We start from the raw sequence: 19494 nt of genomic DNA on the forward strand, positions 1-19494 counted from the left end.
AACATGAAAGGCACTTCCGAGATAGATGGTGATTCTGAGCCTGTCCCTTCCAGCTGGCAAATTCTACATTATTGTATCACACACTATCTCCTGTTACTTTTTAAACTAAACGGACAGCCTGTTCCTAGGGGCAGAAAAACCCCTAAGTAATAAAGTTTACCACATTAACTAATACCTCTCTTGCCAAGCAATTGCCCTGTGGGAACACATGGCTGGGAAAGAAGATAAGCACACAGTGCACATAAAGTCAGCACTGAGATGGGAACAGCAACTGGAGCCCACTGTCTGTCTCTGCAGTTGGGCAATGTCCTGCACAGTACGTGACCCGCTAAGGAGGCAACAAGTATTGGAGGGAACAAAAAACCTTTCCAGATGCTGAGTTTTAGCAGCGAAAGCCACCTACGAACACTGCAGAAAGAGCGAAGGGGCAGGAATTCTTTGTTCAAAGCAAGAAATAGGCTTCTCTGCTCCTGCTGGAAAAATCAAACAACCCTAAAGTTCTTCATAACGTTGTCACTTCATGAAAGCGTGATAAACAACGAAACAGGCCAGCAATGGGGAAATGTGCTTTGGAAAACATCAGTACTTTACAATTTTCCTCTAAGGCCATGTATGGTGGGGTATAGCTTTAGTCCCAGCACTTGGGAGGCAGAGGAAGGAGGATCTCTGAGTTCAAAGATAGACTGGTCTACAGAGCAAATTTTAGGACAGCCAGTACTAGAGAGACCCTGACTTAAAAAAAATTAAATTTCCAGCCGGGCGGTGGTGGTGCACACCTTTAATCCCAGCACTCAGGAGGCAGAGGCAGGCGGATCTCTGTGAGTTTGAGGCCAGCCTCATCTACAAGAGCTAGTTCCAGGACTGGAACCAAAAAACTACGGAGAAACCCTGTCTCGAAAATTAAAAAAAAAAAAAAAAAAAATTAAATTTCTCTCCATGCTGAAATAAATTATACCATTCTATGTAAATAAATATATTCAATAACTGAAACATGGCAGCCAGGCAGTGGTGGCTCACACCTTTAATCCCAGCACTCAGAAAGTAGAGGCAGGTGAATCTCTGTGAGTCTGAGGTCAGCCTGGTCTACAGAGCAAGTTCCAGGACAGGCTCCAAAGTTACACAGAGAAACCCTGTCTCGAAAAACAAAAATAAAACAAAAGAAGAAGAGGAAGAGGAGGAGGAGGAGGAGGAGGAGGAGGAGGAGGAGGAGGAGGAGGAGGAGGAGGAGGAGAAGAAGAAGAAGAAGAAGAAGAAGAAGAAGAAGAAGAAGAAGAAGAAGAAGAAGAAGAAGAAGAAGAAGAAGAAGAAGAAGAAGAAGAAAGTAATAACTGAAACATGACAAATTGTGACCTATCTACTGGATACATATTAAACTCTTTCGTTCCTTACTCTCACATTCAACTCTTCGATACCTGGATAAGAGAAGGCAGCACTGGGGAGCTCGTGACGCCAATCGCGGCATTGAGGGTTTCCACTAGTGCCAGCATCTGGCAGAAATACATCATGTCAGCCACGGTGTGGAACGTGTCGTAGAAGTACTCTAGGGCACAAGCATACATGACCGGTCAGTCCACCTGGAGTTCTAGCAGAGGCAGTTCTCAGACTAGACCAAGCCTTACAGGGAAAGAACTTGGAAGAGAAAACAGACATGGAGTCAGGTTCATGCTTCTAGTCTAAGCCAGGACAGTCTTCAGGACTCCCAGAAGAGTGAGCTCCCTTTATCTCAAGAAAGTGAACACAAAGACCCTGTGTCCTCTTCTCCTGGTTCATAAATAAATAAATAAATAAATAAATAAAGGCCCACCTAGCTTTCATTCTGTTACTATCTAGTGAAAAAAGAAATCGATGTACAAGACAAAGTGGTAACTCTTTTCAGATCACTGCCTGTTCTAATTTAAAGCTAAATCTCTATCATCTATACTATATGGGCAATGAAAAATTCAATTACACATAGATGCAAAGGTAAAAGTATTGCCTAAAATTAGGTTTCAGGGGCTGGAGAGATGGCTCAGGGGTTAAGAGGACCGGCTGTTCTTCCACAGGTTGTGAGTTCAATTCCCAGCAACCACATGGTGGGTCACAACCATCTGTAATGAGATCTGGTGCCCTCTTCTGGTGTGTCAGCATACATGGAGGCAGAATGCTGTATACATAATAAATAAATATTTTTAAAAAAAAATTAGGTTTCAGGAAGGCTATTGCAATTAGCAATAGCAGTTAGAAGCACACATTGCTCTTATAGAGGACCTGAGTTTGGTACCCTGCACCACGTAGGGAAGCTCACAACCACTTATAACTCCAACTCCTTCTTCTGGTGTCCAAGGGCACCTACATTAATTTGCACATATACATACTTGCACGTGCACACACATTTTTAAAAATAAAATCTTTCAAAGTTAGTTATTATTATTATTACCATTTTTTAATGTATTTGGTAGTTTGGTCTGCATGTATTCCTGTGCATCATTTATATACTTGGTACCACAGGAGACCAGAAGAGGGCATCTGATCACCTGGAACTGAACTTACAGACAGTTGTGAGCTGCCATGTGGCTGTTGGGAATCAAACCCAGGTCCTCTTGGAAGAACAGTCAGTGCTCTTAGCCACTGAACCATTTCTCCAGTCCCTAAAAATAAAATCCTTAAAATTAGGTTTAACTGTGTTTGTAACTTTAGGGCTACTAATTCTTAGAATTCCGAGAATCCATTCTAACTCAAAAGAAATAATGGTTTTAAAGGCCTTATTAACACAAGGTTGTCTTCTGAAACATTCCTAAGTGCATCACTCTATAAATGGTCCAATTATCTAAGAGTACAGAACATTTGAGTAAATTATTTGATAAAATTTCAAAATGTCCACTAGTGCTTGCATGAGACTGACACATGAGCAGCGCTTTCTGAGAGGCCTGTCTTCACATCAACCCCACCTGAGCATGCTGCTCCTGCAGTCCTCACACAAACCCCGCCTGAGCATGCTGCTCCTGTAGTCCTCACACCAACCCTGCCTGAGCATGCTGCTCCTGCATCCTTCACACAAACCCCACCTGAGCATGCTGTTCCTGCATCCTCCACACCAACCCCGCCTGAACATGCTGCTCCTGCATCCTCCACACCAACCCCGCCTGAACATGCTGCTCCTGCATCCTCCACACCAACCCTGCCTGAACATGCTGCTCCTGCATCCTCCACACCAACCCCGCCTGAACATGCTGCTCCTGCAGTCCTCACACAAACCCTGCCTGAACATGCTGCTTCTGCATTCTTCCTTGCACCACTTCTCAGTCAAGCACCACTGACATCCTAGGCAGGACCTTCTCTGTACTGTACATTGCAGAAAGAGGGGAAATCCTAGCCCTTCCTACTAAATACAAATAGCACCCTTAAATCACTGCAGCAGCAACAAACATCTCCAAATGCTCCCAATAAGACCAAAACCAAACCCCAACAACAAAAAAGAAAAGAAAGAGCCAGGTAGTGGTGGTGCACACCTTTACTCCCAGCACTCAGGAGACAGAGGCAGGCGGATCTCTGAGTTTGAGGCCAGCATAGTCTATGGAGTGAGTAGTTCCAGGACAGTCAGGGATACACAGAGAAACCTTGTCTTGAAAAACAAAAAGGAAAGCCACTAGCAGATACAATCATTATTCATGTATCTGTAATCTAAATTCTCAGTTAAGAGGGTCCATAGAAAAGTAAATAATAGTTGAGGATTGATCATCAATGAGCCAACAGGCCTGTTCCATCACACTTGACAACTTGAGAGCTTTTGGACCGAATCGCCCTATGGCCAGCTGTTTTCAGACTCCTTTTGACAGCAGGCAGCGGTGGTGCACACCTTTAGTCCCATCACTCAGGAGGCAAAGGCAGGCAGATCTCTGCTGTGGGTATTTGTACATTGTGTGAATATATATTGCTGTGACTGGTGTAATAAAGATTTAAATGGCCAATCCGAGCTAGGCAGAAGAGGATAGGCGGGATTTCTGAGGAGAAAGAGGAGGAGAAAGGTAGGTACACAGATTACATCACCAAGACGCCAGGATAACACACATACAGTAGTAAAGAGTAGAGGTAACCGAGCCACGTGAAGAACACAGATTAAAAAAAAACAGGCTAATTAAGTCAGGCGGTGGTGGTGCACGCCTTTAATCCCAGCACTCAGGAGGCAGAGGCAGGTGGATCTCTGTGAGTGTGAGGCCAGCCTGGTCTACAGAGCTAGTTCCAGGACAGGCTCCAAAGCTACACAGAGAAAGCCTGTGTTGACACCGCCCCCCCCCCCAAAAAAAAGAGAGAGAGAGAAAATAAAGTCACGTAAATTTAAGTTATAAGAGCTAGTTAGGAATTTCATAATTAATAATAAGTCTTCATGTCGTTATTTGTGGGCTGGCAGTTCCAGTGAAAATATACCATTATAAATCTCTGAGTTCGAGGCCAGCCTTATCTACAAAGTGAGTTCCAGGACAGCCAGGGCTACATAGAGAAACCCTGTCTCAAAACAAACAAACAAAATCCTCCTTATGACATTTAGCACGCATGTACTGCTGCACTCATGCCGTGGCATGCATGTGGTTGTCAGAGGACAGTTCCTGAGGCCGGTTCTCTCCTCCGACCATGTGGAGCTAGATTTTCAGGCTTGGCAGCAAGCACCCTTACCTTCTGAGCCATCTTGCCAGCCCCGTAACCAGCAGCTTTATCAATAACACTCAGAATTCACCCACCATCTTAGGTTGAACGAGGCAAGCATTTATGTATCTGAAGGTCCCTGTTTTCCTTCCGTGTGGCTTCTCATAAAGTCACGCTAATAGCAGAGAGACCGGAGAGGAACTGCACCTGAGACGCCTTCGTTCTCTCACGTGATCACACAGAGGCAGCTGTAAGCTCTCAGGCGAGTGGCTTTCCTAGCCTGCCACTGGGTGCGCAAAGCCCACTGCTGGGGCTGGGAAAACTCACAGTTCCTCCTCTTTCAACAAACTCCCCCACTAAACAGCCTAGCTGCCACAAACCGCAGGAGGACGCTCTACAGGAATCCTTTTCTTCCCACACAGCTCACATTTTCTACTACGGTTATATGCTCCCCACACCTACTTTACAAAAGAAACTCGACCTTTAGATCGCCCACATTCAAGCTAGTGGAAAACTGCATTCTGACCTTTTTGACTGTACTGGTTTGCAAGCTGGTTTGGTTTCTTTCTCTCAAATAAGAAAAGAACAATTTCTACATTAATTTTAGCCTCTCATGAGTGCTGTCCCATGCTACTGTTAACTCTTCCCATATGCTTCACAATGTCACACTAGTGAATACTCCACAGAAGTTCCTCACTGATGAAGACACGAGAGGAGTAACTTAATGCCATGTGTGTCACATCTGAAGAAACTTCGCCTGTAGCTCTTCTCCATCACACACATCTGCAGAAGTGAAATCTCTCGGGCTGCTCCCATCAGCCTGTCTCACCAGGAACTGAAATGATGGCTGTGGACACACGGGGAAGGGCAGGAAGAGCAGGGTGACTGTTCGTGTCAAAGGCAAAGAGAGCTACTCAGAAAGTTCATACTCACCTTTTCCCAAAATACAGAAGCGCACCGTCAGGTTGACGAAGATCCAGGAGAAGCCCAGAAGCTGCACGAGGTTGTACATGAACAGGTACCCTTTCTTCAAGCTTGTAAAAGCTGAAAAGCGAAGCAGGGCAGTGAGCTACTCAGCACAGTCCCAGAAAGACGCTCTGGACTCCAACCCTGTCTTCCACCTGGGTGATTCTAAGCTCCCACACAATTATCTGGCCCATGTCTTCCTAGCCTGGGCCCCCTCTCCCATAAAGCGAATATGTTGAACTTTGCTGGAAAACCTGTGTGTTCACCTGCCTCCTTTCTTTTTTTTTTTGGTTTTTCGAGACAGGGTTTCTCTGTGATTTTGGAGCCTGTCCTGGAACTAGCTCTTGTAGACCAGGCTGGTCTCGAACTCACGGAGATCCGCCTGCCTCTGCCTCCCGAGTGCTGGGATTAAAGGTGTGCGCCACCACCACCCGGCTTACCTGCCTCCTTTCATAGACTTGGCCAGCTCAGGAGAAAAGTACCACCCCTGGCAACAAATGTAGGGAAACAGAGTTCCCTTCAGTTCTTGCTCTAGTTAACATAATCTACAGGTTTCTCTCTGGAGTTTTAGGAGTTTTGTTTTTATGTTAAGATTGTGCAGACCATGGGCTGGAGAGATGGCTCAGTGGTTAAGAGCATTGCCTGCTCTTCCAAAGGTCCTGAGTTCAATTCCCAACAACCACATGGTGGCTCACAACCATCTGTAAAGAGGTCTGGCGCCCTCTTCTGGCCTTCAGGCATACACACAGACAGAGTATTGTATACATAATAAATAAATAAATATTTTTTAAAAAAATTGTGCAGACCAAACTAGTTCTCTGATAGAAACAATATTTGAAAACTAATAATTCTGAGATTTGGTCCTGGCTGAACATAGTGTGCCAGACACCACAGAGAGCCTCATGGGGACCCGAAGAGAGTGAGAACATAAAGGCTGCTAAGAGCTTATGACTGGTTGAACAGCCACAAATTTTCAAAGAACATCTTCTGAATATTTATAGGTGAAAAAAAAAAGAAATTAGGCAGGGAAAGAGGCAGCGGGAAGGTCTCTGTGGATTCAACAGGATCTGAACTGTGCCTCTAAAGACAGCAGGAGGAGGATACAGCCAGAGGCAGGAAGATGTCCACAGAGCCAGGGTTGTGAAAGGTGTGGCCTTATAGCCCCCTCACAAGAGAGGAAGAAAGCCAATGAGTCTGGGGTACAGAGGGGGTGGGGCGTTCAGCTTTTGCTGCTCCACGCCAATTGTGACATCGATATTCTCATCAACACTTGGCTGATGGCCACACCACACGTTTGATAATATGAGAAAACAAAAGAGCCATTCTACAGGGCCAAAAAGTACCAGACCAAACACACTTAATCAAACTTCTTTTCTTCATAAAACAAAAATGTATACTTCTTTCCCAAACATAAAGAACCTTATCATCAGGAAACTGAATTTTGAAAAAACAGCTAAAGCCTTGTCTAGCATCCTAAAATTCATGTATTTTAATTTTTTTTTTACTACATCTAAAGTTTAAAACACTAAAAAGAAATTAATATAACTATCAAAGGTGGTCTTTATAAAAACAACTTTATTATTGGGTCAAAAATTAAAACAAACAAAAAACAAAACAAAACAAAAAAACTGTTGTTGTTATTACTAGGAGGCAAGTACATGTGCCACAGCCCAACTGTGGAGGTCAGAGGACAACTCTATGAAGTCAGTTTTCTCCTTCCTCCTTTATGTGGGTTCCAAGATTGGATTCAGGTTCTTTCAGAGTGAGCATCTTCATCAAGGTGGCTTCTTACAGTGCTCTTTGCCCTCACTCTCTTTAGAGACTGTGCTTTTATTCTTTTTTTTTTTTTTTGGTTTTTCGAGACAGGGTTTCTCTGTAGCTTTGGTGCCCGTCCCGGAACCAGCTCTTGTAGACCAGGCTGGCCTCGAACTCCCAGAGATCCGCCTGCCTCTGCCTCCCGAGTGCTGGGATTAAAGGCGTGCGCCACCACCGCCCAGCTGTGCTTTTATTCTTTGAAGACTATTTTTCTAAATTAGTGGCCACTCAAATCTTCTTTAAAACTCATTTGAAACGCACAACACATACATGAAACACATACACTCAGAACCTTAATGTATAAAACACAAGATCATGTAAACTAGAGCTTCTTGACCGACCTACCCCTCCAAAGCATTTCTGGAAACCCTTGAGGTACCAGAGAACACAATTTGGAAACCACTTCTCTAGAGCTGTCTCCTTCCCTACTTATGGCATGCCAAATAATGCCCTTGCAAAGGTTTGATCTCATCTCGTTCTGTTGTTCACAAGCAATTTTCCATAGCCCAGTATGAGCCTGCTATTAGAGTCCCGGTTCTGGAGGACGGTGCCCACAATTAACTCACCCAGCCCCACACCTAGAGCTGCTCCGCTGCTTTCCAGGCAGCATGTGCACTATCACCAAATGCATTATATATTCACTTACAGATCTTCTTTCTAAAAAACATTTGGCTAGATAAAATGAAATTTTTTCTAAGATTCTGAATAGCTGGGCAGAATAGGCATATGTCTTTAATCCCAGCACTCAGGAGGCAGAGGTAGGCAGATCTCTATAAGTTCAAGGCCAGCCTGGTCTACATATTGAATTTCAGGCCAACCAGAATTATAAAGTGAGATCTTATGTCAAAAATAATAACAACGACAATACTAATAACAATAATAACTCTGAATAGGGGCTAGAGAGCCAGCTCAGTGGCCAAGAGTACTTGCTGCTATTGCAGAGGACCCTGGTTTGGTTCCCAGCTCACAACTGGCTGTAACTCCAGTTTCGGGAGAGACAATACCTTCTTCTGGCGTCCTAGAGTAACCCACATGCACGTGATACACAGACACACATGCAAACACTTTCCATTTCGAGAGCTGATAACCACAGGCATCTACAGCACAGCCCTTCACACATAAGAGAGAGGAGATACCAGGCTGCAGGTTTGGGTGTCATCTGCCCCTAGTCCGCCCAGGAGACGGAGGTTCCTGTCTGCTACATTAGCCCTGGTTTACTCAGACAAGGCTAGTCCTAAACAGAAAGGAAGCATCTTTAGAGGTAAGGCTTTGTTGTGTGTGCATATCGGAAAAACTAACCCAGACTCACCCAAGCATTCCTCAGTGTGAATTTCCCCCTCTCCTACCCTGCCACCACCCCAACTCCATCACAGGTTAACTGGGAGCCACTTACTTTCAGGGGAGCCTTCGCTTTCTAGTCTGAGTTTATTTAGCCGTTCTTCCTCCTAGGATGTAGACAGAAATTTTCCAAGAATACAAGTTAAAATTCCTGTATGCTTACAAAAGGCCAGGTGTGGGGAAAGAGATCGGACCCCTCAGGCCACCTCCTTCTCTTGTGTTCCATGCTCTGCTGAGGAGATTGTCCCAGATCACAGCTTTGGATCTGAGCACAGATACTTACTCAACTAATGGCTAATCAACTAGTTTCTAGACGACTGCCTGGGACAATCTTTACTCTTACAGCTGTAAAGGACACCCTTTGGAGACTTGTTAGAGCAACAAAGAACAGTAGCTGAAGGCAGGAAGTGCCATTTCATTTTTTAAGATTTTATTTACTTATGTTTTAATTAGGTGTATGTGTATGTCCATGTAAGTACAGGTGCCAGAGGAGGCCACCAGATCCCCTGGAACTGGAGTTAGAGGGGTATTGTAAGCCATCTGATGTGGGGGCTGGGAACAGAACTCAGATCCTCTTCAAGAGCAACACTTCTAGTATAAGGTGTATTTTTTTTCCCCAGAAGCTAAGCTCATGTCCAGGTTCAGTGTAAACTTATGTTTAGCTTAATACACAAACAGACACAAAGTTGCATGTCTAAGTATATGTATGCGTGAGCATGTACACCTGTATTTCCTCACTGTCAGCTGATCGGGTTGCTAATATCACTCTCCAAAAATAAAACAGGTTTGGACTACAGAGATGGCTCAGTGGTTAAGAGAACTGGCTGCTCTTCCAGAGGGCCTGGGTTAGAGTTCCAGCACCCACACAGTGACTCAAAATCATTTGCAACTCCAGTTCCAAAGAATCTAATGTCCTCTTCTGGACTCTGTGGATAGAGATCTACAAGCAGACAAAGTACCAATACACATAAGGGAAATGGAAATAAAAAAAAAAACAAAACCAGCTCCTTAAAGAAATGGTCATTCTAGGATTGAAGCAAAGGATATATGAGCTACACCTGGGGTAGAGTAGAGAGTGCCAAAAAGTAAGAATGAAGAGAAAAAATAAAAATAATACCCTACAATGGTGAAGCCCCTCTGTATGCTTTAACATGTTTTATTGCCACTGGTTAATAAAGAAGCTGCTTTTGGCCAATGGCTTAGCAGAGTAAAGTCAGGAGGAAAATCCAAACAGAGATGAAGAGAGATAGAAGGCGGAGTCAGAGAGACACCATGTAGCTGCTGGAAGAAAAAGACGCTTGTGCACCAGTAACGGTAAACCACAAACCTCATGGTAAAATATAAAATAATATAAATGGGTTGATTTAGATCTAAGCTAGCTAGAAATGGGTCTGAGTGGCCGGGAAATGAATGAGTGGCCACCGTGAAAGAGCCTCCAATACCCACAGCAGGAATGAGTCGATCAACGAGAACAGTGTTAGATTATAATCCTAAACATAAAATAATGGAAATGACCAAATAAAGAAACGGGAAAGAACAGGAGTATTTCTCATGTAGAGAATTTTCAAACAAATGATATGGAAACATATCTCTCTACTCCGAAAGTGCGATCCACATAGCGACTTCCTTCCAAAAAATACCGCGAAGAGCGGGGAGAGGACCCAGATAAGCACTGCCTTGGCCAGCAGTGCTCCGACATCTTCAACATGTGATACGAATGGTATTTTACTTCTCCCACAGAAACCATCACTTTGACCTGACCCTCAAGCAAACACCACAGGAACCCCGAGTGAAGCAGCTTCCCACACTTCCATGGTGGGTACCCTACGATCCTGTCACCAGGCCTCCCAGCCAGTGTGTAATGTGTCCCCATCCTATCAACCCCCGCGATTTCCATCTTCAGTAATGATGGTTTAGCAAGCTTACTCACCTTGGCTCTCAGTTCCATTTCTGCATCGGATTCATCCAGCCAGCGATCAAAGTCAGGGGCCAAAAACAGTGGGCGCTTCTCCTGCTTCGTGAGCCTCTCCCACCACCGGCTCACCTTCTTCTGGACTGTGATGTTCACCTGCCTCTGGGTCAGCTTGTGCACTGGCTAGGAGGAAAAGTGAGAGTGTCAGAACTCCCTTCCATGCACTGACTGCGCCACGCTAGAGTGGCTCCAGAGAAGCTTCTCTGCTTCTGCAAGGCATGACAGACAATGGGGAATATCCTAGGCAAGGGCAGTTGCAAAGAACAGCGAAGTCTTTCTCTGATTCTGTTCTAGCTTCTCACTCTATCTCCATGGCAGCCCATGACATGTGCTCAGGCCCTAGCCAGGGCTATCTGAGCGCTCTCAGAACAAGTCTCTGCACAAGAGGATTCAGTAACTCAAGTGCCCAAGCAAGAAATATGAATACAGAATCATCAACTTCCCAAGGCTAAAAGAAGGAAACTGCTTTTACACTCCCAGAATTTTCTTTCAAGACCAGCTACCTTTGTCCTTTCTGCTCACTACGATCCTTACTGCCAGAGTGACTGAGGCTCATGAAAACCTCACGGGGAGGGCTTCAACCATTTGTCGCCCTACTCTCCCCTGCCCTCACTGAAAGAAGAGAACACCAGAACTGGGAAGGATCTAGAGATTCCACCTGAGCCTTCATCTAACACATGAGCAAAATGGAAGTTCACATGACAAATAATGGCCAAAAGCAGCTGCGGCTCAGGCCTCCAGCCTTCCCTTTCCTCTGCAGCTAACACCAGAGCTCATTCCAAACGGAACGGTATCACTCACTCCCCTTTGCTCATCATCCTCAGACCCTGCCCTTTCTCTCACTTAACAGCTAGTATGCACTTCCTAAATGGAAAGGCTATGAGAAAGCAGAGAACAAACCTCTGGCTTCACGAGGTCAAAGAACTCCAGGTGAAATTCATAGACGTTGTCTCCTTTGGCACCATGTCCCTGAGCTTCAAAGAAAAGAAATGTGGAGTTCTGTGAATCTGAGCAGAGCAAAGCCACCCAAAAATCAGCTTGCTACATTGCTTTGAAAAAGAAGGCAAGGGGCTGGAGAGATGGCTCAGTGGTTAAGAGCACTGACTGCTCTTCCAAAGGAGCAGGGTTCAATTCCCAACACTCACAGAGCAGCTCACAACTGGCTGTGGGACCTTGGGAGTATAGAAGCATGAGGACAGAGCAATTGGACAGATGGATAAGCCATCCCAAGGGCAAAGCTGAGTTCTATAAGCTTACTTATGGTCTGTTTGGGACTATTTATGCTACCATAATACAGTCTGAAGAATACCCAGTAAAATAACAGGGGAAAAAGGAGGAGGAGGAAGAAGGAGAAAAGAAGGAAGAAGTTAGAAGAAAAAACACAGAAAGCCCAAGGAGGCACATAGATGAGGTTTAACTTTCACATTTACTTTGATTCTAAATCCTGAGCAGAAAAAAAGTCAAGTGTGTGTACCATCCTGACTGGGTTGAGGCAGGCTGCAGGATTGGAATGTGGAGTCCATGAGAATATGCCAGTATGCACAATGCCCTGGGCTCAAGTTCCAGTACAAAGACAGAGTCAGAGGATGGGGGAGAGAATGATGAGTGAGAGAATTACAGGGTAGATGCTGAATTATCTCAAAAACAGCTCTCATCTAAAAGCCTTCCAACAGGGACAGAAAATGAAGACAGAGACGACTGTCCTTTAGCAGTCCCAAATGCAACAGGGCAGAGGACAGGCAGAACTGCGGGAACCATCCCTGAGGTGGCCGCACCATCCCTGAGCCAGGTCACAGATCTTTGCCCAGGTGCCAGCAACCACTAGACGACGCTGCAAGTCACATGGGATACCCCTCCTGCTCTCTGCTGTCTTCATTGACTTCGTCAGGTTTCCCTTCCCTCCTCTGGCCACTTCAGTACACCTGCCTAATATTTGCTGAGTGGCTATAATACTCTAAGACCACACATTCCTTAAAGAAGAACAGCACATAGGCTGAACCCTAAGGCCTGCACTACCACAACTCTATCTTGAAAAACAGAACAAAGTCAGACTGGCTTTAAGAAAGTATACCAAGGTGGGTAGAACTGCAGGTAAGACGGAAATTGCACTTTTCAATAACCCCAGGAAGCCAGGCATGGAGGCTCATACATGTAGTCACATCCCTTGAGAGGTAAACAATAGGATCCGAGAAGTTCAGTCATCCTCAGCTACATAGTTTGTAGTTAGCCTGGGCTACAAGAGATACCATCTTTAAAAAAAAGAAGAAGAAAGAAAGGGGAAAAAAAGAAAAGAAAAAAAGACAATAATTCTGAAAAACTAGAATGGAAAGAAAGTAAGGAGACCCATCCACTGGCTACCTGTGAACACAGCCAATTGTCTTGGGCACAACAGGAAGCCTGCTCAGGAGCTACAGAGAAAACATGGGCTAGATCCTTGGAATCAAAGACCATCGGAACAGCAAGAGATTTTCAGGCCTATAATCCAGCACTCAGAAAGCTGGGACAAGATCTAGAGTTCAAAGCTATCCTGGACTACATAGCAGGATCATGTCTCAAAAAAAAAAGAAAAGAAAGAAGGAAGAAAGAAAGGGAAAGGAAAGGAAAGGAAAGGAAAAGGAAAGGAAAGGAAAGGAAAGGAAAGGAAAAGAAAGAAGGAAGGAAGAAAGGGAAAGGAAAGGAAAGGAAAGGAAAGGAAAGGAAAGGAAAGGAAAGGAAAAGAAAAGAAAAGAAAAGAAAAGAAAAGAAAAGAAAAGAAAAGAAAAGATGTTCTGAAGATACAGTTTAGTAGCGGAGCACATGCTCAGCATGTGGGAGGCCCTGGAGTTGATCCCCACATTCCTCAGCAAACATATAATGAGTTGTCTATTATAGAATATTATTTTAAGATGTGTTACATTTGCCAGGCAGTTGTGGGACATGCCTTAATCCCAGCACTCAGGAGGTGGAGGCAGGTGGACCTCTGTGAGTTCAAGGTCAGCCTGGTTTACAAAGTGAGTTCCAGGACTGGCTCCATAGCTACTGGGAAACCCTGTCTCAAAAACAAACAAACAAAAAGATGTGTTACATTTGCTTATGCCACGAAACATTTATTTTAATGATGTAAAGATGTGTCGCATTCTTTTATTTTATTTAACTCTATGAAGCTGTGATTCTTTGCCTGTCTAAAACACCTGATGTTCTAATAAAGAGTCAATAATAAACAGCCAATAGTGAGGCAGAGGAAAGGATAGGCGGGGTTGGCAGGCAGATAGAAAAGGAGGAACAAATGAGAGAGCAAAGGGAGGATGCCAGGGGCCGCCACCCAGCCAGTCAGGAGGAAGAGTGATAGTAAAACACACAGAAGAAAAGGAAAAGCCCCAAGGCAAAGGTGGTTGGGATAATTTAAGGAAATCTGGCTAGAAATAAACCAAGCTGAAGCTGGGCATTTATAAGTAAGAATTTCTTTGGGAGCTGGGTAGTGAGCCCTAAAAAAAAAAAAAACAAGGAGCAAAGAAAAAATAAAAATCAGCCGGGCGGTGGTGGCGCACGCCTTTAATCCCAGCACTTGGGAGGCAGAGGCAGGCGGATCTCTGTGAGTTCGAGACCAGCCTGGTCTACAAGAGCTAGTTCCAGGACAGGCTCCAAAGTCACAGAGAAACACTGTCTCAAAAAACCAAAAATAAAAAATAAAAATCAGCAACATTTTGGCCTACCAATGTGGGGCCGGATTTCCATGTAGGGCCTAAGAAAGCTGGTAGGGAAAATAAAGGAAATTAAAAAAAAGGATACAGCTCCTTTAAGATGAGCTGCTGCCCAACCAGAGTGCTAAACAGAAACTAGAAATGGCAAGCTAAGTAAAAACCGCTTATGGCAACGCAAATACTGGCTTCCATAGCTAGAAAGGTTTAATGCAGTTCTCGGGCACGAGCCTCCAACCAAGCTGTGTCTCTAGGCTTGGCTTTCCCAACCTGAGGAGCAGGCGGAGCCGGTGGGTAGAGCTGCACAGACAACCCAGGTGTAGCCTAAACAGTCAAAAATGCCTAAAAGATACGCAGTGAAAGAGGTCCAGATGGAAAAATTCTAAACAGTTTACTGCGTGTTGTTTTACAAGGTGTGTAGGCTTAAGAAAGAAAACGGGTTTAGTCATAGAAAAAATGAGTTTTAAAAATAAAGTCTTTAAAGAAAGAGTAAAAGTAATATAAAAGAAATAAGCGCCGGGCGGTGGTGGCGCATGCCTTTAATCCCAGCACTTGGGAGGCAGAGGCAGGTGGATCTCTGTGAGTTCGAGACCAGCCTGGTCTACAAGAGCTAGTTCCAGGACAGGCTCCAAAACCACAGAGAAACAAGCCACGTAGAGATGGGACAAACATAGGGAGTCTTTTTTTTTTTTTTTTTTTTTTTTTGGCTTTTCGAGACAGGGTTTCTCTGTGGTTTTTGGAGCCTGTCCTGGAACTAGCTCTTGTAGACCAGGCTGGTCTCGAACTCACAGAGATCCGCCTGCCTCTACCTCCCAAGTGCTGGGATTAAAGGCGTGTGCCACCACCGCCCGGCCAGGGAGTCTTGATCTTATAGAGTATTGTGTTGATTTTGAATTCTGTGTATGCTCATAGCAAACAGCGGCTAAGAGACCTGGAATTGAAAAAAAGAAGGGACTGTTGAAATAAACCTGCCTATATACCTTAGGAATGCTTTAACTTTAAAAAAGTCAAAAAATGTATTTGTCAAGCGGAATCAAAAATGTTTTGGAAAAGTGATTTTGCTTTTGTTTACACAGGACATAAGAGGCTCATTCCAATTAACATGAATCTGGTTTGATCAAGAGAGACCTCCTGAAACTTGACAAGTGATTCAACAAAGGTCATAGCTGGTCTTCCTAGAACTTGACCATTATCTCAAATTCTCTCATAGACCCTAAAAATGCCTTCACCCACCCAACACCCACATTCCCAAGACTTGGATTGTGAGTAGCTTTTGGTTATTTGGTGGGTTATGGATGTTTGCTATAATTTAGGGACAAAGGATAAAAAGACAACTATTAATCTTAGATATCTTGCATTGGCATGAATTTTAGCATACTGATACAAATCCAAAGTCAATTTTGTTACAATGTATATATGTTTCTACTTTTGTGTAAAGGACTTTTGTATATTGATACAAATTTAGGGTAATTTTTGTTACAACACACTGTATATGTTTCTACTCTTTAAAGGATTTTTGTATATTGATACAAATTTAAAGTTATTTTTTACAATATATTGTACATATGTTCCTATTCTTGTTTAAAGTATTGTACCTATGCAGTTCATTTAAAAATGTAAGGTAAAGCTGGGCGGTGGTGGCGCACGCCTTTAATCCCAGCACTCGGGAGGCAGAGGCAGGCGGATCTCTGTGAGTTCGAGGCCAGCCTGGTCTACAAGAGCTAGTTCCAGGACAGGAACCAAAAGCTACGGAGAAACCCTGTCTCGAAAAATCCAAAAAAAAAAAAAAAACAAAAAAAAAACAAACAAAAATGTAAGGTAAAATTTTAGTTGTTTTGTTTTTTTACTTTTTGGAACAGGGTTTCTCTTAGTAGCTTTGGAATCTATTGTGGATCTGGCTTTGCCAACCAGGCTGGCCTCAAACTCACAGAGATCCACTTGCCTCTGACTCCCAAATGCTGGGATTAAAGGCCTGCACCATCACCACCTGGCCAAAATTCTAGTTTTTGAAAGCTATTATTATAAACTATTGAGAATAATCCAGAAACATATATTAGTAGTCATTTATAACAGTCAAATTTGTAGATATGTTAGGCATGTTTTCTAGATCATACAGATATATATATATATGTATGTATATATATATATATAGCATTTTTAATGTTTTGTTAACTTAGGCCTTTTCATGACAATGAGAAATATCTGCTCCTGCCAGTATCAATTTATTTTAGAGATAATGGGCATTGAAGAAACTCCACAGAATTCTGCTTTCATTGTGGCAAGGTTAGCCACTGGGCAAAGAAGCTGTTCTTGCTTTTGACTGCTAACAATGTGCTATGCAGACTAGACATGCAGGATACATAGGAAAAAGACTGTTGAGCTTTGCCAAAGCAAGGCAGGGCAGTTCTTCAAAATTCCTGCTTCACAGAAAAGTCTGCCAGACCCAGAGAAAAGAGACTGACTAACTTTGCCAATACAAGGCATGACAACCTTTCAAATTTCCTGCTTCACTGAAAAGTCTGCCAGATACTCTAGGCCTGTAGGATGAAAATGAATATCCTAATATTAAAGAGGAACTTTGGGTGACTGTCCAGATAACAAGATGTCTCTGTTGTTAAGTAATATTACATCCTTCTGGGTCTTTGATGGAGTTAAAGACTAAATAATTATAGTTTTCCTTAGTTATGATAGAAAATCAGTTAGGTATAAAACTTTGGAGTCACTAAGATAGGATGGATGGGAGGGTTTTCTCTGAATTTTTTAAATACAAATGGACTGAATATTGTAAATGTAATTCTTACTTGACAGCTGTTTTTGTTGTATTTAGTGTTACCATGTTAAAGTTAAAACCTTTCATTTTTATTTAGACAAAAAGGGGGGGAAATGTAGATTATTATTTTAGGATGTGTTACATTTATTTATGCTGTGGAACATTTGTTTTAATGCTGCAAAGATGTGTTGCAATCTTTTATTTTGTATTTATTTAACTCTGTGAAGCTGTGATTCTTTGCCTGTCTAAAACACCTAAAGTTCTAATAAAGAGCTAAATGGCCAATAGGGAGGCAGGAGAAATGATAGGCGGGGGCTGGCAGGCAGACAGAGAAGGAGGAAAGAATGAGAGAGCAAGGTGAGGAGGACACCAGGGCCGCCACCCAGTCAGTCACAGAGTAAGAGTCAAAGTAAGATATATAAAGTAAGAAAAGGAAAAAGTTCAGAGGCAAAAGGTGGTCAGGATAATTTAAGATAAGGAAATCTGGCTAGAAATAAGCCAAGCTAAAGCCGGGCATTTACAAGAAAGAATAAGCCTCTGTGTATTCATTTGGAAGCTGGGTGGCAGCCCCCCCCCCAAAAAAGACCAAAAGAATAAAAAGAGTAAAAACATACCAGCAACAACAGTTGTCTATCTTTGTTTTCATTATAACTGCTTTTTTTCTAAACAAATTAAAATGTAAATACTTATGTGTATGAATGTCACCTGCATGTCTGTCTGTGCACTGTGCCAGAGGTTCTATGTCAGCTTGGGTCACAGACACAGCCACTGATGTGTGGCAATACTTGATTATAGGGAGTCATGCAGACGGTCCAAAACTCTGATTTTTAAAAATCAATACTGGGGCTGGAAAAACAGCTCAGCAGTTATAAACACCTCTTGTTTCTCTTGCAAAGGGCCAGAGTTCAGTTCTTAGCACCCATGTGTGTGTTCACAACCATATGTGACTCCAGTTCCAGTTCCACTCATTCGGATTTTGTGGTCACACACACACACACATACACACACACACAAACCCGCTTCTAAAATATAAATATTTTTGCAAAATATGGTGACATGTGCCTTTAATCTCAGCACTTGGGAGACACAGGTAGGGATCTCTATGAGTTTAAAGCCAGCCTAATCTACATATTGAGTTTCAGGCAATGCAAGGCTATATACTTGAAACATGAGAGCCTGTTTCAAAAACAAAATAAGTAAATAAATAGAAAGATAAAATAATTATTTTTTAGAAAAAAATTAAAAGAGAAAACACTACCGAGGGCTGCAGCCATCTGTCCAGATACTAACCTTTGAAATGCAGCACGTTTTCCGTGATGCTGATGGCAGGGTTCTGTGAAAAGAGACCAGGGACACAAGAGACATTTTAATGTGGAGAAATTACAACAAAGCTGAAACTTCCTCCCCTCCTCCTCCTGGAGACTGACCTCCTACCCTGTGCCTCGCCACTAAGAGTGGGGAGCCTGTTCACATCTCTGCAGGTTTCTGTGTCTATGGGTTCACCTAGCTGATTACATCCTCTTCCAAGGACTCTGAACTGCTCTAACTCTGCAAAATGATTAGGCTGTGCGTCAGTCCATTAGAAGGATGTAGGAAGGCAAGGGGCTATGTGAGATGGATGGGGAACAGACAAGTCTCTGAAGCTACAGCCCTGATCACCCAGTGGAATGGGTGAGTCACTTTCTGGGAGAAGAAAGCAAAGAACAAGACTGAAAATGGACATGCAGTCAAGGGTTATCTGAGTGAGAACAAACACAATGGGAACAGAGTGGCTGGGAACACCTTCACCAAAGTGGGAAGTACGAAAATAAAGACAACAATTACAACAGAGCTGAGCTCACAACAGCGTCTACAAACATGAAGCACATTGTTGTGGTTCCAACAGCCTCAGGCTCCACATCCCTTCAATTTCCAACTGAAAAGGAGGATCAGGCTCAAAACTTTCCAGATTTCTAGTTTATCCCCAGAAGTGCTTTAATGCACACCTTCAGCAGCCTGAGGAAAAACAAAAGCCCATTTCCTACCAACAATTCACAGTGGCTGACTACGTGAGAGGTGGTACGGTCCCAATATCGTAACTGATACATCTATTTTTCTGCTTGACTCTCAGCTCTCTGTACTTGATCACTCATCAAAGGAAACCACCAAGACTGAGAGAAGGTGGGAGAGCGGGTGGACCAGGTCAATGGACACCTACATGCTCCGTGCAGATTGAAAGCTGAGTCAATGTCCAACTTCACACAGAGGGCCAGAATCTTGGCAGTCTCTGAGACAGGAGGACAGACAGAACTAAAGATCTTCATCCAAGACAGGACTACAGGCAGTTATGCACCAAG

The 19494-nt window shown here is 43.5% G+C and overlaps 1 protein-coding gene across 1 annotated transcript in view; it reads right to left on the reverse strand.

Moving 5' to 3' along the window:
- The window catches only part of Hacd3 (3-hydroxyacyl-CoA dehydratase 3), a 37908-nt gene that overhangs the window by 7709 nt on the left and 10705 nt on the right, over nt 1-19494 (reverse strand). The window contains exons 2-7 of the mRNA XM_057766597.1: nt 18449-18491; nt 11612-11685; nt 10670-10834; nt 8795-8846; nt 5554-5664; nt 1413-1540 (exon numbers count right to left, since the gene is read on the reverse strand). Of these exons, the coding sequence (XP_057622580.1) occupies nt 1413-1540; nt 5554-5664; nt 8795-8846; nt 10670-10834; nt 11612-11685; nt 18449-18491 (573 nt within the window). The remainder of the gene's footprint in view (nt 1-1412; nt 1541-5553; nt 5665-8794; nt 8847-10669; nt 10835-11611; nt 11686-18448; nt 18492-19494) is intronic.

The sequence above is a fragment of the Chionomys nivalis genome, chromosome 4, assembly GCF_950005125.1.
Source record: "Chionomys nivalis chromosome 4, mChiNiv1.1, whole genome shotgun sequence".
Taxonomy (NCBI): Eukaryota; Metazoa; Chordata; class Mammalia; order Rodentia; family Cricetidae; genus Chionomys; species Chionomys nivalis.